General features: G+C 39.5%; 1 protein-coding gene across 1 annotated transcript in view; it reads right to left on the bottom strand.

Moving 5' to 3' along the window:
* Positions 1-27637, bottom strand: part of CDH2 (cadherin 2) — a 389823-nt gene that overhangs the window by 32878 nt on the left and 329308 nt on the right. The window contains exons 9-13 of the mRNA XM_089675699.1: positions 17768-17953; positions 13884-14137; positions 11404-11546; positions 9770-10003; positions 4670-4903 (exon numbers count right to left, since the gene is read on the bottom strand). Coding sequence (XP_089531825.1) covers positions 4670-4903; positions 9770-10003; positions 11404-11546; positions 13884-14137; positions 17768-17953 — 1051 coding nt within the window. The remainder of the gene's footprint in view (positions 1-4669; positions 4904-9769; positions 10004-11403; positions 11547-13883; positions 14138-17767; positions 17954-27637) is intronic.

Here is a 27637-nt window from a genome sequence, read left to right as displayed (position 1 = left end):
AACTCAGGGGCCAAGCCCAACCCCTAAAAAATAACCCCAAACCATAATCCCCCTCCACCAAACTTTACACTTGGCACAATGCAGTCAAGCAAGTACCGTTCTCCTGGCAACCGCCAAACCAAGACACGTCCATCGGATTGCCAGACAGAGAAGCGTTACTCATCGCTCCAGAGAACACGTCTCCACTGCTCTAGAGTCCAGTGGCAGTGTGCTTTTCACCACTGCATGCAACGCTTTGGATTGCACTTGATGCTGTAAGGCTTGGACGTAGCTGCTTGGTCATGGAAACCCATTCCATGAAACTGTGTATGCACTGTTGTTGTGCTATTCTGAAGGCCACAATAAGTTTGGAGGTCTTTAGCTATTGACTCTGCAGACAGTTGCTGACTTCTGCGCAATGTGCACTTCAGCATGTGCTGACTCCGCACTGTTATTTTACGTGACCTACCACTTCATGGCTTAGTTGCTGTTGTTCCCAGTTGCTTCCTCTTTGTTATAATACCACTAACAGTTGACTGTGGAACATTTAGCAGCAAGGCAATTTCACGGATGGACTTATTGCACAAGTGGCAACCTATCACGGTACCACGCTTGAATTCACTAAACTCCTGAGAGTGACTCATTCTTTCACAAATGTTTGTAGAAGCAGTCTGCATGCCTAGGTGCTTTATGTTATACACCTGTTGCCATGGAGGTGATTGGAACACTTGAATCTAATGATTTGGAGGGGTGTCCCAATACGTTTGGAAATATAGTGTATATTCAAAACACAACTATTGGCAAACCCTTTGTTTTTCATTTTGGAAAGAGTAAGGGAGGGTTTTAACCCCGTCAGTTTTGTGTTACCATCTGTGCCCTATAAGGGAGAATTCACTTCACATCCTGTTCCATACACAAAACAGGAAGTGAGAGGAAATCTCTAAAAATTATGGGAATATTAAGGGAATCCCTTGAGACTCTTCAGTTACCGAGAAATATTTTCCCCAAAGGAAGATTTCCCCTCTATTTCTGTTCTGGGGACAACCCAAATTTGGGATTTTCTTTTACTTTTAGTGTTCTAATCCATCTCTACTCTATCCATAATTTAAAAAAAAAAGTTTTGCCTTTAGTTATATAGTACTTTAAAGATTTATCATTGAATACATGGCTGCATTTAGGTCTTTTGAATCTATCTGGCGTTCAGCTTTAACCTGTGAAAAACATAGGTGTCATAAGTTCAGCTGTCATTCAGCATCTCAGAACATTTTCACCATTCTATAACACATTTTCCCTTCAAATGCTAAGATTTTGACAACAGCCACTAGTTAAAAACTAGGACATGTGCTTGATAGTAGTATACTGTCTCTTTTAGAATGTATTAAAAATAAATCTTATGAATAAACCAAAAAGAATATCCAAATGCCTGGTCTAGCCTAACCTACATGACACTAAATTAATATGTATGATTTATACTATAAGACTTGTTGGAGGAAAACTTTATTAAGAAAATACTACAGCAGACAAGGTTGTCTTGTAAATAATCAATAAAAGTCTTATGACCCCAGAAATTCCTCATTTGCACTGTGATGCATGTGCAAAGTGTTTACTGCCTCTAGCACCACTGATCCTATATCAGATGGGGTCTGCAAGTTGAAGCTGGGGTCTGCTTCAGGCTAGCCATCATTCTCTGTGAGCGAGCCTGAGGCAGACCTACCTGATACTGATTACAGGATCAGCAGTGCTAGAGGCTGTAAACTCTCTGCACAGGCCTTTCAGCGCAACTGAGGAATTGTTGGGGTTAGAAGTTACTTATATGTTGTTTAAGGCAGCACACAGAAAGCCTGACACTGACTTAGTTTTTTTTTTAAACACAGTCATCATTTAAGAAACCCAGAAAGATCATCACGTTGCACTGTGCTTGTTTAGACCTTTCAGATAGTTGGGGTTCTATGTTCTATGAGGGGTCTTCAAAACATTTCCACACTTTTATACATACATATATGTTAAAAAAAGTGTGTAAACTTTTTGAAGAACCCTCATATTTAGCAACTACTTTTTCTAATGTTATGTAGTTTAAAATGGTATGATAAATGGTATTATAACTTATCATTCTGTAACTTTCATGTTTTTATGCTTCTCCCACTTTGACTTTTTATCAAACATTAAATTTGTAAGTAGGTATAATACTGTATTTGTTAACTACCACAGAGACATTATGTGCTGCAGTTCTCTATTTTAAAATTGCACCTGGTTACAGGTTGAGTGCATGAAGTCTCTGCAAGCTCAGGGCTGAACCTGCTGCCTGCGGTCTAGAGCTAATTCTCAGAGCTCCTAGGTTTCCACATTGTGGTTACAAGGGGAGTCCCATCTAACATAACATCATAGGGATTCCTTGTGAGCTCCTGTGGCCTTGTTTAACCTCCCTAGCGGTCTGATTATGTCCATATTTCTGTGCTCAAAACGGTAAATTTTTTTACATGGAAATATGTATTTTTTTTATTGTAGGCCTGTAATTTTTAAGAATAACTCACTGAAATCTGTCCGAACAAGAGTCTAGTAAACATCCAGGGTAGGATAAAATTTGAAACACGAAATCATAAATTATAATTTAGTAAATAATCATAAAAAATAATAATATAATAATAAATTTAATTCAATAATATAATCAAACCAAAAACACTGAAATTTGAAATATAGCGCCAAGTTTGCACATCACTGAGCAAAGTCGCAAAATTGTTTTCAGTGTCTGATGACGAATTTCCCCACAAATCATTATCACTCAATTCTGCAAGTGGTTCTGATTTACTATCGCTGTTCTCTAGCTGCTCTAAAACCGCTTTTGACCTAAAGGGACACTTTTTGGACGCCATGGACGTTTCTCAGTTTCCAGGCAATAAGAACAGTAAAAATGCAGGCAGGGCACAGGACAAAGTACTAGGGACAAAATGTATGTGAAATGGTTTGATACAGTAATATTTTACTATGTGATTTTAGTGAATGTCACTTTTTGTCATTTTTAAATTTCCCGTCATTCCGTCCCCCGTACGTCCCGATGCTCACAGGGGACGGAACCCAGAAGACAGATGCTGGCAACGCCGGATTACATTGTTGGGGACACTGCAGGGGGGACATCGCGGGAGCGCAGGACAAGGTAAGTGATCGAGGGATCACGGAGCAGCGCCGCATGGTATTCCCGAGTGTAGCTCAGGGTTACCACTTGTGGTACTCGGGAATACCGCCAGGGAGGTTAATGTGATATCTTCTTTGGCTCTGCCTTTCCCCACATCTGTAGCCACAGATCACTGTGACAGTGATATATTCCTTGCTGATAACAACAAGCAACAGATGTAAGTGAGCTGCTATTGCAAAAGTATTCAGAGGTTAAATCAGTAAGAATCAATAAAAAAAAAACATAAAAAACCCCACAAATACCCCCTCCACATTAAACTTCAGATCCTAATGAACACACTGGACACCTTAAAAAGAAGTATGGGCTATGGGGGAAAAAAAACATTATACTCACCTAGGTAGATGCAGCATTGATCAAATGCTGCATCTGTCCCCCGCCAGCTCTGCACAGAGAACTGAGCAATCAAACAACAGGATTGCTCAGTTTTCCCCACCTCTCTGAGCAGAGAGCCATGACTGTCATTCACCGGCTCTCTGCTCTGCCCCTCCAGAGCTCACTGGAGCCCTGGGTTGTGGAGGGGGTGGGAGGGGCTGGCTTGAGCTCTTGGCAGATCGCTGAGAGGCTGAGACAGGTGCCAGTCAAGGCTTCTGGGCAGATCCCAACAATATGATCAGGATATTTTCTGAGCCTGGACCGGCTCTGCGACATCACCTGACAGCTGAGAATGAACTGCACTCCTGTGGCGCATACGAGTACAGTCAAAATACCTTTGGCTATACTTATTCTTTAAGCTTTAGGGTGCCTAAGAAAGCCTGAAAGATATCGTTCATTTTTTTTTTGTGGTTGCATATCCACATACACAATACCATCACACCAATTTCCTTTTACTTAAACACATTTTTGTCTTAGTGCTACACTAAAAAACAAATTATTTTTACCTGTGTGTCATGATGCAACATTGGAGGCCCATTCCCGCCACTTTCATTGGTCTGCTTTTCTCAATGTGTTGTTTTCAATAGACACAATTCACACCAACATTACAGAGCTAATGAATTTTAGCTCCTGTCCACACATCATTGCAATCAATTAACTAAAAAATACACCTCAATGTAACTCAACAATTAAAAAACAGATGTCCTCGTACGTGAACTCAAATGCATTTAGTGCATGTTAACGCATGCTAAATGCAAAGGAAGTGGCATGAATTCAGAAGAAAAAAGTTACAGAAAAAAAAAAAATCACACTTTTTATGACGAATATCTGAAGCTGCACTATCTTTATCTGATTCACACTCTTTCTTGCTAATTAAAACTTGTTATTAAAAAAAAAAAAAGATTCATAATATGTAGAGTAGATATTCCAAATGTATTTGGTGCAAAACTCACACGCAGACACATTGCAATATTATTCTCCCTGTGAGCTTTCACATAGCCTGTGTTCTATACTCCATTTAGCAACTAATTTGCCTATTCTTTGTAGGTTTGCAATGTCGCCAGATTGAACTAATCTCTTTCAAATAGCATACATCATATATTTTTTGCTGCTGGGAAGTGTACTTACTGAGCAGAATGATGATACAAAGTAGAATTGCAATGATTGCTCCTGTTCCAAGGCCAGTTCCAATAATGGGGGCAACTCCACTACAATACCCATTCATGTCACAAGAACAGACTTTCACACGCAAATACGAAGTGTTTGACATGGAAGGATTTCCTGAATCTGTGATCTGTACTGGGATGTTATAAATTCCATCATCAAGAGATCCAATTTTCAGGCTGAGCTGAGCATGGTCGCCTGGTCAAAAACAAACAAATATTTTGTTTATATCAGCTGCTAATACATTAGATTGAATAAAAAATAAACGTTCTCCTATATCTAAGACCAGCTGGAGCAGCTTAACAACTATTTAGATTTACTGAGATGCCAGTATCAGTTCTCCCACAGCTTAATCTGTGGTAAACTTTCATGTTCTCTGTTTTCTGTAATTTAAATCTGGCCAAACATGGATAGAAATTCAGCCGTTTCAGCAGGGACCAGCTGTATTTTGATCCATGTATGAGCAAGGTGCTTTTACAAAAGTTGATCTACTGATCGACTTCTGTACAACCGACTTGTCAGATTCTTCCTGCTCAATCAGCACTGTAGACTATATACTGCAATGCTGATCAGTGTATTCTGACAGCGGGGAAGTCTCTCCATTCTCCCTGAGTGTGTGGACAAGGGAATAGGGTAGATTTTACAGTTTATCCCACTGTTCACTAATATTTGGGCTGCTTAAAGCTGTGTGAAAACCTTTAGGGAAAGGCAAAAGGTTTTAATTTGAACTTAATCTTGCAAAACTGTGTAGACCAAAGTTTGCTTTGCATTGCAGTGAGTCACATTTTTGCTTGTAACTTGTCCTTCTTGGTCTTATTCCATTTGATCTTATTCTTTTAATGATGTCAATGGGAACACATAACAAATGAAGAGTATGCATTTATAATGCATTCTACATGTTTTAAGGTGTGTTTACCACAATGTCTTTGTGGAACATAATACACCTTTAAAAGTAATAACCAAGGTTCCAAGGTGTCAAACTAAAATAGATCACAAGTGCAACAAATATATCTGTTATATATACAAAACCTTTACTTTGCCCCTTCTCCAGCAGCCCATACTTACCTTTCCTTCACTCCCCCAGTTGCTGATGGCAAAGAAGGTTCTTTTGGGCATGGGGCACCATGTAACTTGCTCCACTGAGTGCACTTGGCCAACCACCAAGCAGCCATGCTACCAAAGGACAATCATGCACAGCCTAGCTTACACAGGATAGCTTCTTCTGCATCCTACAGCAGACTGAGGCACTGGGAGGGATAAAGGTATGTGCTGCAGGGGAAGGTGGTAGTAAAGCAAGCCTATTATTTTATCCCACATGTGTAAAGAACAGATTCACTTAAAATACAAATACACACCAAGGTTTGCTTTAAAAAGTAACAGGCTACCTTCTTTATACAACTTTACCTCCATTGTTACCCTCAGAAAACAGATGCATAGAAACTATTCTCCCACTTCTGCAAATAGCATGAACAATAGCAAACACCAAAAAAATTTATATTAGAAAGCTAAAGCACATAAAAGATATTGTGTAACTGCTACAAAGTTCTTTTGTATATAAACAAAAAACCCACAACTTTTTTACCAGCTATAATATTCCCCCGTAAAAAGCAGAGTACATTTTTACATAAACCTAAGAAAATATTTTGTACGTAACAAAACCAACTAAAAAAGCATTGCACGTAATATCTCTTGCAAAAATGTTCACAATAGCAAGTTATTTTTCCAGCATTGCTTACAGTTATACATAAAAAAATAACAATGATAGGTAACAAAGCAATCAACAATATTATAGTTTAGTTTGCAGCATTAAACAGCTGTGGGAAGAAGTGCAATTGTAACAGCAGGTTTCATTTGTCCAAATTATTAAAACTAGTCTAATAGACAAAGCCTGAGCACACACTTTCCTGATTAGTAGCATTTAACTATGATTTGACGTAGGAAGCATCGTACAACTGTTCTTTATTTATACTACCACAGGGGACCTTCACTTATTAAAGTTAGCAGGAGTTTGCTTCTTTTTTGCCACGTTATGGTACTAAAGTATTCTCAGAAACCATACTGTATCTACTGAAAGGTTTTGTGTACCTAAAATATTGCATATTAAAATGAATGGATACACAGTGACAAAGTGACAATAAAATATTAACAGCAGGTAACTGAGAAACTAAAATAATTCACTTGTAGAGTGTCAGTAACATACACAAGCAAAAGCAGTGAATATTACTCCATATAATACCATTTGCTCTTCAGTGCAAGTGACCATAGGCTGCTTTAAAACAACACTCAGCAATGGAAGCAAGAAGAAAAATCCCTGCAGCATCTTCTAGTGCAACACATGCTCACTGTTGAAAGTTACAGGTGTGAAGTCAACTTTAGAGGAACCAGCTTTGATCTGAGCATTGGCAGAATACACAGAAGGCAATACAGGGGTCCCAGCTCTTATGAGGATGGGCCAGCTGGACAGTGAACTGGTTGCATACATTTGGGACATACAATTGCAATAGAAAAGGGAATACTGACATCCTGGAAGTTTCCTCTTTGGATTTTCTACTAATTTTATCTTGAGTATAACCTACCTTTTAAAGTGCATCTTTAGCCAAAATGTATTTTTATTATAAAGCAATTATAAAAGCCAATTAAGATACCTAGCAGATGATTCCTCTCTTAGTTATAATACCTTGTAACAATAACTAGCCTTTGTTTTCTAACATGTCAAAGTAAACCATGTCAGATGCCCCCAGGTCTTTAAGTGTTCATGTACACGGGGCATTTGGAAAACTCTTCTGAACGATGGAAACTGACTGCTGGAAAGCGTAGGTTAAAAAATGTCAGTTTAGCCGCGTTTGCATACCACGTTTATGCACGTTTGCGTTTAGAAGCGTTTTTAAAAGATAACCTCAGGAGACCCTCCCAAATGCCCAGAATGCACTGAAAAATAGTAAATTCACTAAAAAAGGCTACTTAAATGCTGCATGAGTTATTTTATCAAGTCATGCGGTATTTTAGTAGTGAAAAGCATGTATTAATGGTTCAGCTGTCAGCAGGATTCCCACTGACAGCTGAATGTAAAAGAAAGAATTGCTGGCAATTCAAAAATAATAAAAAAACAGCCCTTCAGGTCTGGTATGGATTTTGAGGGGAAGCCCTACGCCACTATTAAAAAAAAAAATGGCGTGGGGTTCACCCCAAAATCCATACCAGACCCTTATCCAAGTATGTAGCTCGGCAGGTCAGGAAAGGGGGGCGAGCAAGAGCAAGGGGCCCCCCTCCTGAACCATACCAGGCCACATGCCCTCAATATGGGCGGGTGCTTTGGGGTAGGGGGAGCTTCCCCACAACCCTGGGCTGTGGTTGTGGGGGTCTGCATGAGGGGGCTTATCGGAATCTGGAAGCCCCCTTTAGCAAGGGAGCCCCCAGATACCGCCCCCCCGCCACGTGAATGAGTATGGGGTACATGGTATCGCTACCCATTCACAAAAAAAAAGCTGTAGTGTGGAAAAAAGACAGAAGTCTTTCTCTGACAAGTCCTTTAATAAAAGAATGTCCCCCGAAGTAAATCCAACGTCAATCACAATGTCACGATATCCGTCGCCACCGCTGCCTCTCCGAAGAAAAAAAAAAAAGGCTCCGCTACTGCCCCTTACATATTTAAGAAATGTCAAACCAGCTTCTGAGCAAATGGCCGGGAGCCAGCGTCGGTAGCGGAGTGTTTTTTTTTCTTTTTCCCTCAGAGCGGTAGTGATGGATATTGTGATTGATGTTGGATCTACAGCTAAAGGGGGCTTCTAGATTCCGTTAAGCCCCCCCACCCGCAGACCCCCACAACCACCAGCCAGGGTTGTGGGGAAGAGGCCCTTCTCCCCATCAACATGGGGACAAGGTGCTCACTCGCCCCCCCCCCCCTTCCTATCCTGCCGGGCTGCATGCGTTTTTTTTGGAGTGCGGCTTCCCCTCAAAATCCATACCAGACCCGAAAGGCTTGGAATGGATGGGAGACCCCACGACGTTTTTTAAATAATTTTTTAATTGCCAGCAATTCTTTCTTTTACATTCAGCTGTCAGTGGGAACCCCACTGACAGCTGAAACATGATGCATGCTTTTCACTGCTAAAATTCAAGCATGACTTGATAAAATCATGCAGTATTTTAGTAGCCTTTTTTAGTGGATTCAAATGGGTTTTTTTTTAAAAATGCTATGTGGTAGGATACCGCTTAGTGAATTGTGCCCTGGATATGGACTTGTCAAAAAACGCTTATAAACGCAAACGCTTATAAACGCGGTTAGCAGCATTTACAAGCGTTTGGCATTTGAAACGCTGATAAAATCTACTCCTGAACGCAAGTTTGGTGCATTCAAAAATACGACTGTAAACTCAACTGCCTGTAAACGCAATGTGTACATGGACACATAGGAAGACATTAGGGAGAGTTCAGGGGCTGCTGAAAAAAAAGAAGAAAAGCTCCTGAACGTGAGTTTATCAGCTGCAGTTTACATGAACCCTAATGCAGGTCCGTGTTGTATTTTTGATAAATTATTAAATAAGAATGTTGGAATACAGTTAAAGCAAGCAACCTTTCATAAAATTAATTTACTTGAAGGGCTGGATGGGGAAAGAGTTTATATCTTTGACCAAAAAGCCTAGTACACATGTTTAGAAAATTGTATGAAAAATACCACTTTCAAAGCAATCGTACGATAATCTGATAGTACACAGCTATCGTCCCAAATTGTTTGAAGGGACAAAACTTTTTCTCGTTTGATACTAGATCATACAATTTTCATTTAATCAGTACAGTTTTCATCCGAAAATACAATACAAATACATTACATCTCTTTTGAATTTTGATTCTGTTGTACAAGAATTTTCATAACTTTAGTAATCACTTCACTTTCAATATGAGACTAGCATGCCAAAAAAACCGGACGATCATTTGTCCGATATTCTCATGGTGTGTACAGGGCTTAAGGCAGGCTGGTTGATAACAGACACAACTTGTAGGTGTCAGATCTGAAAAAGAAGCTGTAAGAAGAAGTATTGATTAGGCAAGATAAGCCATGCTTACCACTAAGTCGAGTTATTGTCCAGTTTTTTTTTATGTCCATTGGGCTATATGGGAGCTCAAAGATGAAAGGTCCTGCGTTGGGATTGATGTCAGCATCTATCGCTGTAATATTAATGGCATTTGGGTCTGGCCGTTCACAAATTTCCACCTCTTTTGGAAAAACATGAGGAGCATTGTCGTTTATGTCCAGCAAATAGATTTGTAGTGTGCCTGTACCACTCATTGGAGGAACACCTATTTAAATTATAAATCACACAGATATAAATAGACATAAATAATCATACTAAACTTTATGTTGCTTGATTCAATAATAAACTGGCCATACATTAAACTAAAGTGCCCTGATCTTCAGCAGGATGACTTGTACATGTATCTGACAGATCAAAACAGTTGACTCGAAATCAGAGCTTTCAGATCTGACAACAACTGTAGCAGTCATATAGCTGCATATATGGAGTCCCAAGGGTAGCCATGGCACTCTATATGTGAGGTAAGTGCCCAGGTGTTCACCCACAAAAAAATTTCATAAAAATCCAAAATAAGTATAGAGGCATTAATGGGTCTTACAGTGGAGATAAATCAAAACATGAGTGTTTTTATTGTGGATGTTTCGATGGAGCTCAGTCCATCTTTCTCAAGACATCTCAAGTGTTTTAAATTTGTTGACCCTTTAAAATATATAACATTAATGTAGAGTATTCAGTGTCTGTAGTGTGCAATTGTTGATAAAAATGTCTGTACTGCTCAGAATACTAAATATCTCTTTACACATTATGAAGGAGTGTTGTGAAATCCATAGGTCTCGATAGAAATCTGAAAAGGATTTGAATCCCACTAACAGTGATATGAAGTATAAGGTCAACTGCTCAAGACATGGCATCCAAAAGTTCATAACTATACCAAGACTGACCTGGGATTCTGAAACAAGCTTGCTCTGTCATTTTCTGAAATTAATTTAGCACCAAACCCTACCATTCTCTCCCCTGCTAAGATCTAGTGTCCTTGTATTTATTATGTTGGGAATGAGGTGTCTTCCAATTTTGACACTAACATAAAACTTTCATATTTTCAGAGAACAATTACGTTTATAGTGCAAAAAAATAAAAAAACCCAGTGATGATTAAATACCATCAAAAGAAAACTCTATTTTTGTGAACAAAATCATAATACAAAATTTAATATGGGTACAATGTTGCATGACCGCGCAATTGTCATTCAAAGTGCGACAGCACTGCAAGCTGCAAAATTGGCCTGGGCAGGAAGGGGGTAAACGTGCCCACTAGGCAAGTGGTTAACTGAACAAGCTGAAGATAGAAACCTATTTGCACAGCTACTCCAGAGTCTGTCTGCTCCAGCTTTGATAAATTCCCCCCAACAATATTTCAATGGAAACTTTTTATAATATACATATAAGAATATTTACATACTTTTATTTTCAAAAAAATAAGCCAACAGCTAATATAAATTAACATGCTGTTAATTAGTACTTATTGCAAACACAAAATCATATTTATTGTGTTTCACAAATATGGAATGTAGGCCACATTTGCAGTTGTAAACATATTTGACCTAATTACATTCTAATACGATGTACACAAAAGAAAAATAAATATAAGTTTCTGTTGAAAACTTACCGCTATCAGTTGCAAGAAAAGTTGCATTGTACATATTATTTTTTACATACATGGATTCCCTGTCTAAAACAGCAATTGTTGTTATCTGTCCATTTATAGGGTCGATTTTAAGCCAGTTTCCAGGGTCTGATAGTTTTGCATATCTAAGAATAAAAATATTGGCTATTATTAGTAGACGTAAGTTCTAATACTTTCTCATAGATTCCAGCTGATGTAAAATAAAACACAATGAAGCAAATTGTTTGTATGGGGCAAAAAAACTAGAATTTTAGCTGAAGTAAACCTGTGGCATTATTTGATGCAATAAACTAAGGGCTATATCTAGTAGTTGACATTAAATATCACCAGTGCTACTCTTAAAAATTCACTGCAGCTAACTGTTTCAAAGTTGCCTTACAAAGATAATATAGGATTGCTATGTGAAACAAACTATAACATTTCACAGCAGCCCGGTGTTTTATCAAGGGCATTACCATACTGTAATTAAAGAAGGTGGAATAGGACGATTTGTTTTCTTTACTTTTTGGATACGTGTGCACTGACTGTATGCTAAAGGCACTGTATACTGTATTCCTGTAAACAAAAGGGGAAAAACTATTGGTCAAACGTTAACTGCAAATGATTTTTGTGCAATTCTACTGAAATTTCAGATATTAGATAACAGACATCTAATGCATATGGATAGATCTAAAAGAAATGCATGACTGGAAGCTAAGCTACAGAACTAATTTTACACATAAATGCATCTTAAAATTGAACAAAAAGCATTAACTTTTTTTTTTTTTGAGTGGAACAGAAATGAAAAATGTTAGGAGGGAGAGTTTTTGTAAAGTTTTTCAGTAGGAGACACTTTGTAAAAAGAAAAAAAAACTCCTTTCCCAAACAATATTATTTTCTCTGTACACTGCATGCAGTACTGTACATGCAAAGAGGTACACTCTTGGTCCATTTTGGCATCTGTATTATGCTGAGAGTGCAGACAGGGGCCAGGATAATATAACTTTAGTACACATGCATGGGAGGTACATCATTTGTGGTTGAAGAAAGAAGATAGTGGAACAGAAGAAACATCAAAGAAGAGGGCAGTAACAGTGACCAAGTGACAAGGGAAAGGGATGACCTGTCATAGCTGGAGAAGGCTACACTAAGATGTCTAGTTGCCATAATGTGGAACTATGCCATACATGCTCGCACATTGTGGCAAGTTCTCTTCGGGTCCCCGGAATGACTTTAGTTCAACTTTTATTATCTCTACAATGGTGATCTGCCTACAGACACATCACAACTCTCCAATGAATCATAATGTGTGAAATAATGAAGGAGCAGGTACCCAGATAGCAGATACCCAAACACAATTTGAAATACCCTCCCAGCTAGACAGGTGCCTTAGGTACCTACAGAAGAAGAAATGGATGAATTGTTCCATTATTTCTGGCATATATGCAGTCCATATAGTTGTGCTCTATGAAACATGGCCTCCTCTTCTGTGTCCCTATCTGATCAGTTTTGACTTTTATTTTTACTGGAGCCGGTCCTTTTCTGATTTCATAGTTAAGCACTGCTACTGCTCCTATTAGACTGCTTAAGTGACCAGTAAAGGCTCATTCACTGGATAGCTTGGCTATGAAGTCAGTGAAAGTAAGGTCCCACAAAAAAAATTAAAAGAGAAGCATGGCAAAAAGCTTTTTTCACTTGTGCTCTCCTGTGACCCAGAATCAGCTAACAGTGGGCTAAAGCGTGCCACCAGCTGACGTCACAGAATCCACCATATTGTCAGGATCCACCCAGCTAACTGACAGCAGGCTCCATCTCTCAATGAATGGCTGAGAGACAACGCCAACTGTGCCCATCCCCTTTCCAGGTCGGTTCTCCAGGGAGCACTGGAGGGGCAGAGCAGAGAGTGGTGACTGACTGTAACTGCTTTCCTCTCCTAGAAGACAGAGAACTTAGCGATCTACAGTCATGTGATTGCCCAGTTCTCAGTACGAGAGCTGGAGGGGACAGCTGATGCTGAAGCATGGAGGTGAGTATATATGCTTATTTATTTCAGAACTCCACTTTTCTCCTTTAAATTAATCAGAGAGTGGCAAAGAATATGCTTTTGTGCATAATACAAGTAACAAAATGCATCCTCTGCTGTTAGCTCATAAGTACAATGTTTACTTTTGAAAGTTTAAAATTAGTGCAGGTTCACCTTAGAGCTCGTAATCCAGAAATACTAGAGAAAAACAGAGCTAGGTGCAATTAAGTAGGACAATATAATTATCTGTGCATTGATGTGTGTGAATCACTCTTTATCAATGACTTTAATTTGAGTAAAAAGACAAAACAAACAAACTAAAACAAAATGACAAAAATATCAATATCAAGTCAATGCATATTGGCTTGAGAAAATGTGTGAAGCCAACGGTGACCTTCAGAAGTGGAAACCAAATTATCTAATAACAGCAGTTTTAAGAGAAAAGAAACTTGAAGTTTACCTAATTGTCTGCTGCAGGTAACGGTCTGGATCTTGAGCATTACAAATTACAAGAACATTTCCTGGAAGCAGACCTTCTTCCTGACGCACAAGCTTAGGGTTTGAGGTAAAGTAGGGACTCTCATTGACATCAATGATAGTAATGGAGACAGTGGCTGTTGACTGAGGAGGGTGATGGATGCCCTTAATTAATGGCACTTGGTTTTCTGCAGCTACCGTCAAAACAAACATCCTGTTGGTCTCAAAGTCAATTGGCTAAGTGAAAAAAATAGAAAAGAAATTTAGGTTAGAGAGTATAACTGATTAATAAGAATAGTATATAACTAGCTGTACAATGTTTAGCTTAAAGTAAATGTAAATATTGCCTTTTCAATCAAAAAACAATGCATTCTTCACATTTTGTTTCCCTTTTTTGGGCTTTTTTTATGCTATTGGACAGCTTTCATATCTGCAAGGCTGGGGTTGTCCTGAAAATACAGTGTATCGTTACTGCCAGTGAGGTAATTGAACACTGAAGGACTTCCCATGCTTCTGGTATTTTCCACTGGAGGTGAAAGGGGTGGCTGACTGGTTTGTGTTTAAAACAGGCAGACTACAGTCGTGCCCTGCAGTTCCACAAGGAAGATGCAAATGATGGGCTAACAACTCCACTACTGTATTGAAAGCCAGTGGTTCGGCATTGTCATCATGAAACAGGAAGCCCACAGGAGTCTGCTAATAGGATCTTCAGTACTTTGCACACTTTGCTATTCTAAGCCAAATCGTCCATATAATCGGTAGGAAAAGGTATAAATACTGAAACATGTCTAGCCAAGCAAAGCCCAGGTAAATAGTTGAAAATAGCAAATTTTCAAACTGTCCATATAATTGGTAGGAAAATGTATAAATACTGAACACATGTCTAGCCAAAGAAAATCCCAGGCAAATAGTTGAAAATAACCAATTCTCAAAAAAATATATTCGGTCTATCATAGTAATTATGATTTGACCCCATATTTACATCAAATGTTGATATACAGAAGAAATATACAGTCAGGTCCATAAATATTGGGACATCAACACAATTCTAACATTTTTGGCTCTATACACCACCACAATGGATTTGAAATGAAACGAACAAGATGTGCTTTAACTGCAGACTCTCAGCTTTAATTTGAGGGTATTTACATCCAAATCAGGTGAACACTGTAGGAATTACAACAGTTTGCATATGTGCCTCCCACTTTTTAAGGGACCAAAAGTAATGGGACAGAATAATAATCATAAATCAAACTTTCACTTTTTAATACTTGGTTGCAAATCCTTTGCAGTCAATTACAGCCTGAAGTCTGGAATGCATAGACATCACTAGACGCTGGGTTTCATCCCTGGTGATGCTCTGCCAGGCCTCTACTGCAACTGTCTTCAGTTCCTGCTTGTTCTTGGGGCATTTTCCCTTCAGTTTTGTCTTCAGCAAGTGAAATGCATGCTCAATCGGATTCAGGTCAGGTGATTGACTTGGCCATTGCATAACATTCCACTTCTTTCCCTTAAAAAACTCTTTGGTTGCTTTTGCAGTATGCTTTGGGTCATTGTCCATCTGCACTGTGAAGCGGCATCCAATGAGTTCTGAAGCATTTGGCTGAATATGAGCATATAATATTGCCTGAAACACTTCAGAATTCATCCTGCTGCTTTTCTCAGCAGTCACATCATCAATAAATACAAGAGAACCAGTTCCATTGGCAGCCATACATGCCCACGCCATGACACTACCACCACCATGCTTCACTGATGAGGTGGTATGCGACGGATCATTTTTTTTTTTTTTAATTAAAATTTTATTTATTTTCCATATATATTGCACATTTCAGCATTATTCTCATACAAATTTACATATCTTTAATAACATTTCTAACTATCTCTATTCCCATTTACCACCCCTCCTCAAAAAAAAACAAAAAAAAAAAAACCCCATATAAACCCACCCACTCTGCATAATTCAATTATCCCTCTTCATACGCGAATATAGGGAATTTAAAACCTTCTATCCTCACATAGTTACTCCATATATTTCACCATGTATTCTTCCCATGTTCTCCACCTCTTATAGAACAACCCCATCCTGTCTTCCTGCATATAACACAATCTCTCCATCTTACAAATTTGATTAGTTCTTTCCACCCAATCCTCTATCTTAGGCACCTCTGGTCTATGCCAAAACTTAGGTATCAGACCTTTCGCCGCATTTAGATAGCACCATATACCCGAATCCTTGTACTTATTTACTGATAACTCTGTACTATGTAGTAGACATACTGCTGGGTCCAGTCCTATCTTTATCCCGGAGATATTCTCAATTACTTGGACAATTATCTCCCAGAAACCTTGAATCTTTGGGCACTCCCACCATATATGATATAATGTGCCTATTTTTCCACATCCCCTCCAGCACTCTAGTGAATTTTCCCCACATATCTTATACTCAATATTCGGTGTAATGTGCCATCTCGTTAAACATTTATAATTTACCTCCACCTCTCTCATACTTATATTCTCGTGTATTAATCTATATATTTTCCTTTGTTTATCCTCATCTATCTCTATTCATGCGACGGATCATGAGCAGTTCCTTTCCTTCTCCATACTCTTCTCTTCCCATCACTCTGGTACAAGTTGATCTTGGTCTCATCTGTCCATAGGAAGTTGTTCCAGAACTGTGAAGGCTTTTTTAGATGTCGTTTGGCAAACTCTAATCTGGCCTTCCTGTTTTTGAGGCTCACCAATGGTTTACATCTTGTGGTGAACCCTCTGTATTCACTCTGGTGAAGTCTTCTCTTGATTGTTGACTTTGACACACATACACCTACCTCCTGGAGAGTGTTCTTGATCTGGCCAACTGTTGTGAAGGGTGTTTTCTTCACCAGGGAAAGAATTCTTCGGTCATCCACCACAGTTGTTTTCCGTGGTCTTCCGGGTCTTTTGGTGTTGCTGAGCTCACCGGTGCATTCCTTCTTTTTAAGAATGTTCCAAACAGTTGTTTTGGCCACGCCTAATTTTTTTGCTATCTCTCTGATGGGTTTGTTTTGTTTTGTCAGCCTAATGATGGCTTGCTTCACTGATAGTGACAGCTCTTTGGATCTCATCTTGAGAGTAGACAGCAACAGATTCCAAATGCAAATAGCACACTTGAAATGAACTCTGGACCTTTTATCTGCTCATTGTAATTGGGATAATGAGGAATAACACACACCTGGCCATGGAACAGCTGAGAAGCCAATTGTCCCATTACTTTTGGTCCCTAAACAAGTGGGAGGCACATATGCAAACTGTTGTGATTCCTACACCATTCACCTGATTTGGATGTAAATACCCTCAAATTAAAGCTGACAGTCTGCAGTTAAAGCACATCTTGTTCGTTTCATTTCAAATCCATTGTGGCAGTGTATAGAGCCAAAAATGTTAGAATTGTGTCAATGTCCCAATATTTATGGACCTGACTGTAACATAGTTTCTTCTGAAAATGACTGGATTTAAAGAAGCAAGTAGAGATTAATTTTCATGCACTTTACTGCGCTTCATGCTTTATAGCCTATTACAACCTTTGAGTCTGCAGTAATTATAGAAATAGAGGTAAAACTTGTATTCACACAATAGGTGAACAATTAAGGATTACGGCATGTAAAAAGTATGTATGAATGTTTTATCATTTCATAATCAAAAGTATATTTGTAGTTTGATCACTTTCTGTTCGGTTAACATAAATATCAACAGAGGTTCTATCACATGTAAACCCTGTCTGCATTAGTTACAGGTAAGTATTAATATGCACTTTCATATTTTTCTTTTACATTAAATTTGCCTTAAATTAATGTGAACTATAGATATTTTTACATTTCAACTTACTTTGACAACAGTCACCAAACCATCATTACTGTTTGGATCTGTCCTAATGGTAAAACGTCCTGTGGCATCACCACTGACAATTTTGTACACTGTGTTCCAAGCACTGGTGTGTGGCTGGTCCTTGTCCGTTACAGTAAGGTTTGCTACTACAACATCAATTCGGTTTTCAGGCACTTCTCCGTAAAACTGAAAAAGGAAGAGGAGAACTTACTTTACAAAAAATGCTGAACAGCTTCTACAATATTTACATATTCATATAATCAGAAAATAAACTAATAAAATGGCTTGTGATTATCATTGGAAGAGGTATTAATTGACTGTCATTGCATGGCATTGTCATGGGCTCTTATCTTCTTGGAACAGTGCATTGTCTCAGAACTAATGCCTTACTTATCTCATTCGGCAGGGCATTGACTTGCAGGTAATGCTCGGTGGTGAGAAGATTATTATGTGTAATAATACGAAGTGAACAGACAGACTTAGCATCACAAATGTTTAAATAAGTCATGAAATGAGCCACCATTCTGAAGCATTTAATGCTTTTCACAGAACACAAATATCTAAGGCAGCACGAGATGAAAGGGACAGCAGTGCATTGCAATGCATTGAAAACAAAATGAAGGCCATTACAGCTCATTCCTTTAAAAACTAATGTAATTACATGCAAGGAAACATTATCTTGTCATCCTATGCAGTTCAGATCTCCAAGCTACAAAGAATTGAGGTCTAACATTATTTACATTCATACTGGAGGTATGAAAGAATAGAAAAGACAAATCACTAGCTTTTCAAACAATAATGTAAAAAGTTTAGAACAATGAAAGATGATGTGCTTTTGACATTGTAGAGCAGAATAGCCAACCTCAGCCATTTCTGTTTGTGCTGGCTTAAATTTCGGCTGTGCTGTTCAGCACTGACATATCAGCTGGCAGAACAACATGGATAGCTGCCCATACCTGCTGTATTCAATAATATAGAAATGGTAAATGAGATGGGAGGGGTATCGTTTTTTGCACTGTTTAATAGTGACAAACAGAAAGAAATAGCACACTGAAACCACTGTTGCACTCCCAGCTTCAACTCACTTGGGAAAATATTTTTTTAAGTTTAAAAAAGACAACCCATGAGCACTCTTAACAAGACTTGCATGGCTAAATCTTACAGATTTCGGGCAACTTGTCCCTACATATGCAACTTTCAGTATAGTGTCCACATGCAATATGTCTTGGCTCGTAACAGTTAAGGCTGTACGCATGGGCTGAATCTCAGCATGTATCAACTGGTTCAACAGAAACCAGCCGACATTCTGCTAGTGTCTACAGCAGCCTGTCGGACAGAAGCTAGTCCAACGTCTGACTTCTGCCAAAAGTACATGCTGGAAAACCAGCATCTGATCAGTGCTGGCAGCCAATAGCTACCAGCACTGATCAGTGTGTTCTTGTGAAGGATGGGGGTGAATCTAGGAACCACTTAAAAAAGTTAGGAGACATATGGTGGGACAGTGCGACAGGTGGGGGGGGGGCAGTGAGTCAGAAGGGGGGCAGAGGGACAAGAGGAAGGCAGTGGAACAGGAGGGCCAAGTGTCATGGGAGTTGGAAGCATCACAGTAGGGGGGCAGTGGAACAGGTGAGGGGCATCTTCACAGGAGGGGGGAAGCAGGACAGGAGGGGGAAGTGTCACAGGAGGAGGGCAGCATCACAGGAGGGGGCAGCGGGACAGGAGGGGGCAGTGGGACAAGAAGGGGGCAACAGGATAGGTGGGGGGCACTGTCACACACTTTGGGAAGTACCGGTCCCCCCAGCTCCCACATGTCTAGCAGTGGCTCCTCCTGATGGTGTCAGTGGAAAGGATCTAATGCCAGGGGGAGTAGCTGAGCTGTTGCAAACCTGGTTGTTGTGGCCAGTAAGGGGGGGTTGGCACCATGCTGCAAGTGGGGCTGTCTGCTGTCCCGCAGATCGGGGGACTTGGTGGCTCCAATGACTCCAGTCTGCATGTGGTGGGAAGGGTGTGGCTGTGTGTGTGGTGTCCTACAGTGGGGCGGCTTTCATGGGGCTGTGCGGGGAGTTCAGGGGTATTCTTTACTCGGGAGTGGTGTGCACCAGGGGGCTCTGCCTGGACTCTGGGGACTCGGGACACTGGGCTGGGCTCCATTCTGTGGGGCAGGAGAGAAGGGCAAGCTGAAACCCCAAAGTGGGGGAGCATGGGGCAGTGTGGGCTGGCGGGATCCCAGGCGCCAGGATGCGGTTTATGGTCATTGTGGTGACCTAGCACCTGGGATTTGTTGAGCCCTGCATTGTAGTAATATAAGGACTGAAAGATCACCATTTCTGAAGAAAACACTGCTCTGGGATCTTTAGAGTGCTGTCCACATGTCTGAAGGCCCAGGTACTTGTTTGATCTCTCCTAAAGGGAAGGATCATAGTTCAAATGATCCTCCATTTTAACTGAGATCACATGTCTATGCCCTGCAGGCATATGGCCCACTCTAAAAAGAGCCCTATGCAGCCTTTCTCCAAGAAAGGTAAGAATTTAGCCCATTTAACACTTTGAGGTTGATTTACTAAAACCGGAGAATGCAAAATTTGGTGCAGCTGTACATGATAGCCAGTCAGATTCTAACTTCAGCTTGTTCAATTAAGCTTTGACAAAGAAACCTTAAAGCTGATTGGTTTCTATGCAGAGCTGCACCAGATTTTGCACTTTACAGTTTTAGTAAATCAACCCCTTCCTGTCTTTTTTATGTCTGAATTTGTGACTCTGAGTACTTTATATTATCACAAGTAAATTATCATAGGACTTGCTGAAGTGCTTTTGACCTTCTTGTGACCTGCTTCTCACAAGCATCTAACATTTAAAATAATGATTTAAAATGCTTTTGAATTCCTACTGAGATTTACATGGAGAAAACCAAATCTGATGCAAACAAACTTACATACAACATACACAACTCATATACTGTAAATATGTTAAAAATGTCTAAAATAAGATGGTGGTCATCCCATGCATATGCAAGAAGAAAACAAATGATTTTTTTGTAATGTTTTTGGATTGCGTGTTTTGCCACACACAAGCAATTACAACAACATATATGACACATCTGTGTAATTTGTGTCAACGTCTAAACAAAGAGCAATGTGTATGGCATCAACTTACCTCTGCTTTACTGGGAGACAAACATAGTTATCACTAGCTAAAATTCTACCAAATAAATAGAAGTGCTTATAATTTACACCTACACAGTATCAGATTGTTGCATGAACATGTCAGAAACAGTTCATGACCCTGTACTAGCAGTTTTAAAGCAGGATTATGCCAATCTTTTCTCCTGATTGTACATTATATTTTAGAAGACACACGATTGTCTTTATTTGCACAAAGTACTATATCTGCATAGTTTTACAAGATACCATTATTCTAGGATTTGTTGGGAAAGTTATTTCTTATAAGTCAAGCATTACCTACATACAAGTCTCCAGTCTGTCTTGCTATCTATGTTAAAGTATATGGCTAGGATATCTGAAATCCACAAGAAGTATCGTTTTATCATTTTTTGAACACTAAACTATACAAAAAAAAGACATTGAAATTATCAGAGCTCAGATAAATATAGAAATATTTTTATAATCCTTCTGCATTTTACACATTTTATAAAACTACTCTACCTACAATACCGCCCTTTAGCATTAGTTCCTACCCAGGAAGGAACTCATAGTCTAATGTCCCTGCCATGGTCAAAGAGGTAGACAAGCTAACAAACAGTTTTGGGAAAATTAACCCTCTTGTATGCTCTAATTAAACCCATATAAACAGGGGAACATCATGGAACCTTCAGGCAGATGATTGGGTAGACTTACTAGAGGAGTAAAGGTTGTTCATCTTAGAAAGTTTATGTTTTTGGAGCTTATTGGGTAAGGTAAAGCTGTGTTCACGCCAATAAACAAAAACAAAAACCTGTTTTTTTTTTAAACTTCTCTCACACATAATTAGGTGTTCAAGTTGAACATAGGTTAAGCTTATTTACTAGCATTTAAAATTCACACTGTTAAATTAGCAGCCTCTACTCATTTAGGTCTCTAGAAGGCAATTGAAGTCAGATCCCCAGTGATGCAGAGCAAGAGTGCTAGACTCAATGTACTATCAGGCCTACAATTTACAGCTCTTGATCGGCACATGCTGTAGAAACAGGGAAATATCACAAATGAGAACCACAGTAAGCACCTTCTAATTAATAAATCACTTGACTCATTTGTGTTTAATATATCAATAAACTAAAACAGACCTTTCAATAAAACAACCTTTTAAGTGTTATGTAGCTTTAATGGCCAAATTTTTTAAACAAATGTTGATGAGAATTAGTTTGCAATGACTGACTTATTGCTGAAAAGTCACCAAAGGCCATGCCTGATGGGTAGCTTATAGGCAGATGCACAGACACTAATGTTGAACAATTATTGATGAGGCTGCATGAGACATCAGTTGGAATGCTACTGTATGTCCCCATTTTCTGCATGCACTTTTTGTAAAGTATTCAAAATAGCCTTTTCAGTAATTTTGCAAGTCTGCACAAATCATTTCCTGATATGTCACAATATACAGCAATAGGATAATTCTACCTAAAAACCCTGTACCTTTTAGGCTCCATGCACATGGATGTATTGAGACACAAATATATGACTAAAGTAAAATTCTGTAATTTTTCCATGTTTGGGGAGCTGGGCATAGTACCAAATGGTTGTACGCAACTGTACTCGGGTCAACGCTGATGCTTTCGTGTATTGGTGTAAACACACGCATGCCTGTATAAGGTATTCCTCCAGGTTCAGATATTCAAGGGGAATACGTAATGTATGCGCATGTTTATGCTGAGGCACAAAAGTATTGGCATATATTCAAATACAACATTGTACATCCATCAACTGTATATGCCATCTATGGCTCCCCAGACTTGGGGAGAGAGACATGTTTAATGTTAGGTATGCATAAACACTGCACTGGACCGGCCAGACCACTCCACAAACCATGCAGTGGCTAGGGTGAATGAGCCCATATTTTTTAGTGACCATATTTCAATGGAAGCAATACACTGAAAAAAAATCAGATGAAAACCACTGTTTTCTGGCTCATGGCAGTGAATCATTAAAAGTCCAATGAAGTAAACTGACATCAGCCAATGTTTACTGCAAACATCTCTTCATCTGCATTGATAGATTCTACTTCTTTAATGCTTCTAAACACAACTGAATGCAATTAAAAAAAGAAAACAATAGTTATTTTTCCTGTCACTGTCTCCGTCAATGCTCACTTTCTGGAAGGGCTAAGCTCATTGAAGAGATACTTTCAGCTGTGTAAAACTCTTAGTTTTCCTTGTGCACTGTGGTTTCTTACAAGCCAGGCGATGGAACCACACAGAACAGCTGGAGACCAGACATCCAACACTACCGGAAGTGTTGGATGCTGAAGACTGAAAGCGTAGCTCATCCAGAAAACAAAGAATGTTGGCATAGAAGGAAGGAAAGGTAAGTACCGCTCTCTTTCTTTAATTTATACAATTAGTAACAAAATCACTTTAAAGAAACAGTACTATAAGCATGGCTTTTTTTCAGTGGGAACGCAATTCTGGCACCTCCATTACTGAATTTACGCAATGGCACGGGGTGATGGGGTGTGCTGGCTGCTTGGAGATCTATTGTTGATGGGGGGAATTTATTGTTGTGGGGGCCTATTGTTGCTAGGGGGGTCTATTGTTGCTGTTGGGGGATCTATTGTTGCCGGGAGGGATTTACTGTTGAGGGAGGGGTCTATTGTTTCTGGCTGCTTGGAGGTACTGTATATTATTGCCGGGGTGGATCTATTATTACTGGGGAGTATTATGCTGTGATGAGGGTCTGGTGTTGCTGGGGGGGGCTATTGTTGCTAGCTGCAGGGGATTTATTTTATTGCTTTTCATGCTATCGATAACAAATTCCATACAGATTACTAAGCACCACAAAATGATACTTGGCTCTGATTCTCTAAAGGGGTCATACTGGGAGGTAGGCAGGTGGTGGAACCAAAGGATGGTGCTCGGAGATGGGTAGGGCAAATTTAGACAAGAACTGACTCGCAATTACCTGCACCTACTCTCTGAGGAAAAAATCCCTGACTATAAGATCAACATTAGCCCATCCAGTTTAATAATGCTTTCTGTCATATTTACATCTGACTTGCCATACACAGCTAGGCAAAGGCCTTTTTTGGCTTTAAACCCCTAGCTTATTCTAGCATATTTGGATGATTCGTGAACACTGGAATCCTGCCCATAGTGACCACTCAGAGGTCTTGTTTAATTTTTTTTATTAAATCAAATACTTGCCATTTGCAACTTCCCAAATTTTGTGTTAATTGTCTTTTTCAGTTTTCATAAATCAGCCCTCTAATGTCTTGTGTAGCATTGATACAGTATGCAGATAATGCGTCTTTAGAATACCTTCCTCAACCCAACCAATGGCCATCTTTACATATCTTTCACCAACCATGAACCATACTTTTACATAGTCTTCATCAATCAATATATATTTTAATTCAAAACAAGACAAAAAATGCATCTCATTTCTTTTTGTCTGCCATTCAGACACAAATTTTTGGGTTTTAATACAATTCATAGGCCTTGAGAATGAGCAATTTCCTTTAATAGCTCTGTACTTTGTCACAAAGAAAATATTCTGTTTATTCTTAAAGTACTGCATTGAATAAGGTAAAAGGATGAAACTTTCAAGCTGAAAGGAGAGATGCTGGTATGTGTCAAAAACCAGACAGATCTACAGGTTTAAAATTCTAAACACATGCAAGTGAGGTAAATAGAGAAGAGGATGATTATTGTGTATAGCAGTGGCGCAGTGCAAGAAAGAGCTTCCAAGGGGAAAGAAGAAATACGCTTGTCATGTAATGAATAAATCATTACAAATGTTCAAATCTGAAACAAAGGCATAATAAGGATTGACCGAGAATAAGTGCAGGCTTAAATGCCTATTGTTATTTTATATATATATATATATATATATATATATATATATATATATATATATACAGTAGACAGCTTCAAACCGCAATCTTAGCTGTCTTTAATTTATAAATGCAGCATACAGATGCACAAGGACTATGAGTGGTGAAATTACTGGGCCCTAGAAGTAAGTTTGAAAACTATCTACCTCTGACCTCTCATTTATATCTACTCTAACTTATGGTGAAATAGGTCATACCAGAGGAAATGACCATTTGCTTCTCAAACAACAAACCCTTGAAAATCTAGTTCCCCAAACAAAACACGCATGTCCCGATCAATGCATGCAGAGTAACTATCCAAACAGCTGTAAATTCTGCATTGTATAAGCTCTCTTTTATCAAAAGAGTAATAATTTGGCAAAAAATATTTAATTTCCAGTCCACAGAAGTTCTCTATTTTATTTATTTATTTTTAGGTACTAATATAGAACCACCAATTTACACAATGCTTTGCACTTATATTGTACATTCATATCAGTCTCTGCCCTCAGTGGCGATTTACACATGTGCCTTCTGGATTTCAAGGTCCAGTTTCAGCGCGGATTGCAGTCTACTTGTTCAGTGGTCCGGGACCATTTTTTGAGACACAGCTGCGAATTGTATTGTTCACAGGTTTAGGGCCGGTTTGGATGCAGTTTTGCAATGCTTTTTTGGTTTTGCTGAGGTGGAGAGGAAGGGGAGAGGAGAGTAAACTGTGCTGAAACCTGATCCCGAACTGAAGTTCTGTTCCCAACTGATGACGTGCCATTCAGAAGCAGTTCCCATAGAAGTCAATAGCCTGTAATCCTCACCTGAACCAGACCACACTGCTCAGAAATTGGACAGGACTTTTTTTCAATCCGCCCTGAATCCACACTGTCAGTGCGCCAAACATTTGTGAACAGGCACCATAGGAAGCAATGTTATTTTATGTGGTTCAAACTGCATCCAATTCACATATATGTGTACCGGCACTCAAGGAATTTTCAATCTAAGTTCCCTATCTCACATACAGTACATAAACATATTAGGGTTAATTTAGAGAGGAGCCAATTAACCGACCAGCATGTCTTTGGAGTGTGGGAGAAAACCAGAGCACCTGGAGGAAGCCCATGAAAACACAGGGAGAACATGTAAACCCTGTGCAGGTAGTGTCATGGTTGGGATTCAAACCGATGAGCCTAGTGCTGCTAAGCAGAAGTGTTAACCACTTAGTCACTGTGTTGCCCATCCATTAATACTTAAAACAAGTATAAAACTAAAGAGGTTGTAGAATTATTAATAAAAACCCCTGCAATTTGAGGATATATTTACAGCATATATGTATTGCATGTGCAAGTAAAAGCAAACCAGAGAAAATATTCTGCTATTTTATTCTGTTACCAAACTACTTTAATAATTTAAAGCCAAAATCCAAGTAGATATAAAACAGCACCATGTAGTCTACAGCTATTTTAGGTATTACTTAAAAAATAATCTCAGGAATTCAATAAAACTTTAAGAACACTTTTTTGGTGGCAGTTTCCTTTAAAATTACCTGCGCCTAATTCAGGTAAGGAATTGCATCAGTTTCAGTAACATCACCAATACAGTGATAAATTCAGGGAGTTCTTACCTCCACTTTAAGAGCCTGTCACTATTGCAGCAATAGTTTCTTAAAGACCCATAGCCAGTGTGCTGCTTAGGAACAGCTCTGAGATAGTGTGCAAAGGTATGCCAGTCCTCAGAGCTGGCCATGTTTGTTCTGGGACACTGTCATGAACATGACAGCTTCCTGCAAAGGGCTCTATCCTTGGCCACATTCAGTTGTCAAGAGATTTTCTCAAATGAAAGCTAAATGTATATACAGGGGCCAGAGATACTGGTGTTTTTATTACCCAAAATATGGCAATGTCCAAATTTGGAAAATTATTTGAGCCACTGTATGGGTGGAGTCTGATTGGGAACTGAGACTAGTTCTCCATCAGGTCTCTATTTGATTGACAACAGTTGGTCATGGGTCGATTCGAAAGCCACTATTTGACTGAGTAGTGAGTATGGATCTGCCCACTGTTAATCAATGGCAGGACCAAGACAGACCTAATGGGGAACTAGTCTCTCTGTTCTGCATCAGGCAGTGCCCACTGCACTACAAAACCCCTCAGCAATGTGCTTGTCAGTGTGACAGGCAGTGGTATATTTAGGTTTTGTGCTGTCCTAGGCAACACAAGAATTGGATGCCCCCACCTCCCCAGTGGAGAGAGCCTGACACTGACCAACACCAGACAAGCCCCCCCCCCCCACGTAGAGAGAGCCTGACAGTGACCAACAACACTTCTGCCTCCGGCGACAGAGAGGAAGACACTCACCTTTACAGCTCTGGACATCCTCTGGAACGACAGTCGGGCTCTGCATATACCATCAAGCAGCCCGCAGCCTCTCTGGGATTCCCACTTGGTCCCCATGCCGCATTTGTCCCTTCTTCTGGGGGGCAGTGCTGCCCCCCTAAAAAATGCCATCCTAGCAAATGCCTTGTTTGCCTTGTGGTAAATACGCCACTGGTGACAGGTGGAGTGGCCAGGGATGGGGCACTGAGAAAGAAGTCTCCAATATGGACACTCCAACTTCAGTGTCCAGTGCTCAGTGTTCCAATAGATTCATGTCTCTGACAGGTGCATGCACTGACAGTTTCAGTGTGGCAACCCAACAGAATTCCAAAGGGTGTGTATGACACTCTCTATGCATTTCCCCCAAAGTATTTTCAAATGTGTACAATTTGTGGTGTCTGAATTTGTTAGCTTCTTGTAAGAAAGAGAGTGGATATGCAGACAATGTAAGCTAATTAGGCTTCTGCACTCCACAGTGTTGCCA

The sequence above is a fragment of the Staurois parvus genome, unplaced genomic scaffold (assembly GCF_062004578.1).
Source record: "Staurois parvus isolate SC_StPar_1 unplaced genomic scaffold, SC_StPar_1.0 ptg000157l, whole genome shotgun sequence".
Classification (NCBI taxonomy): domain Eukaryota; kingdom Metazoa; phylum Chordata; class Amphibia; order Anura; family Ranidae; genus Staurois; species Staurois parvus.
Note: the sequence above shows the minus strand (reverse complement) of the source record. Positions and strands in the feature narration are given on the sequence as shown.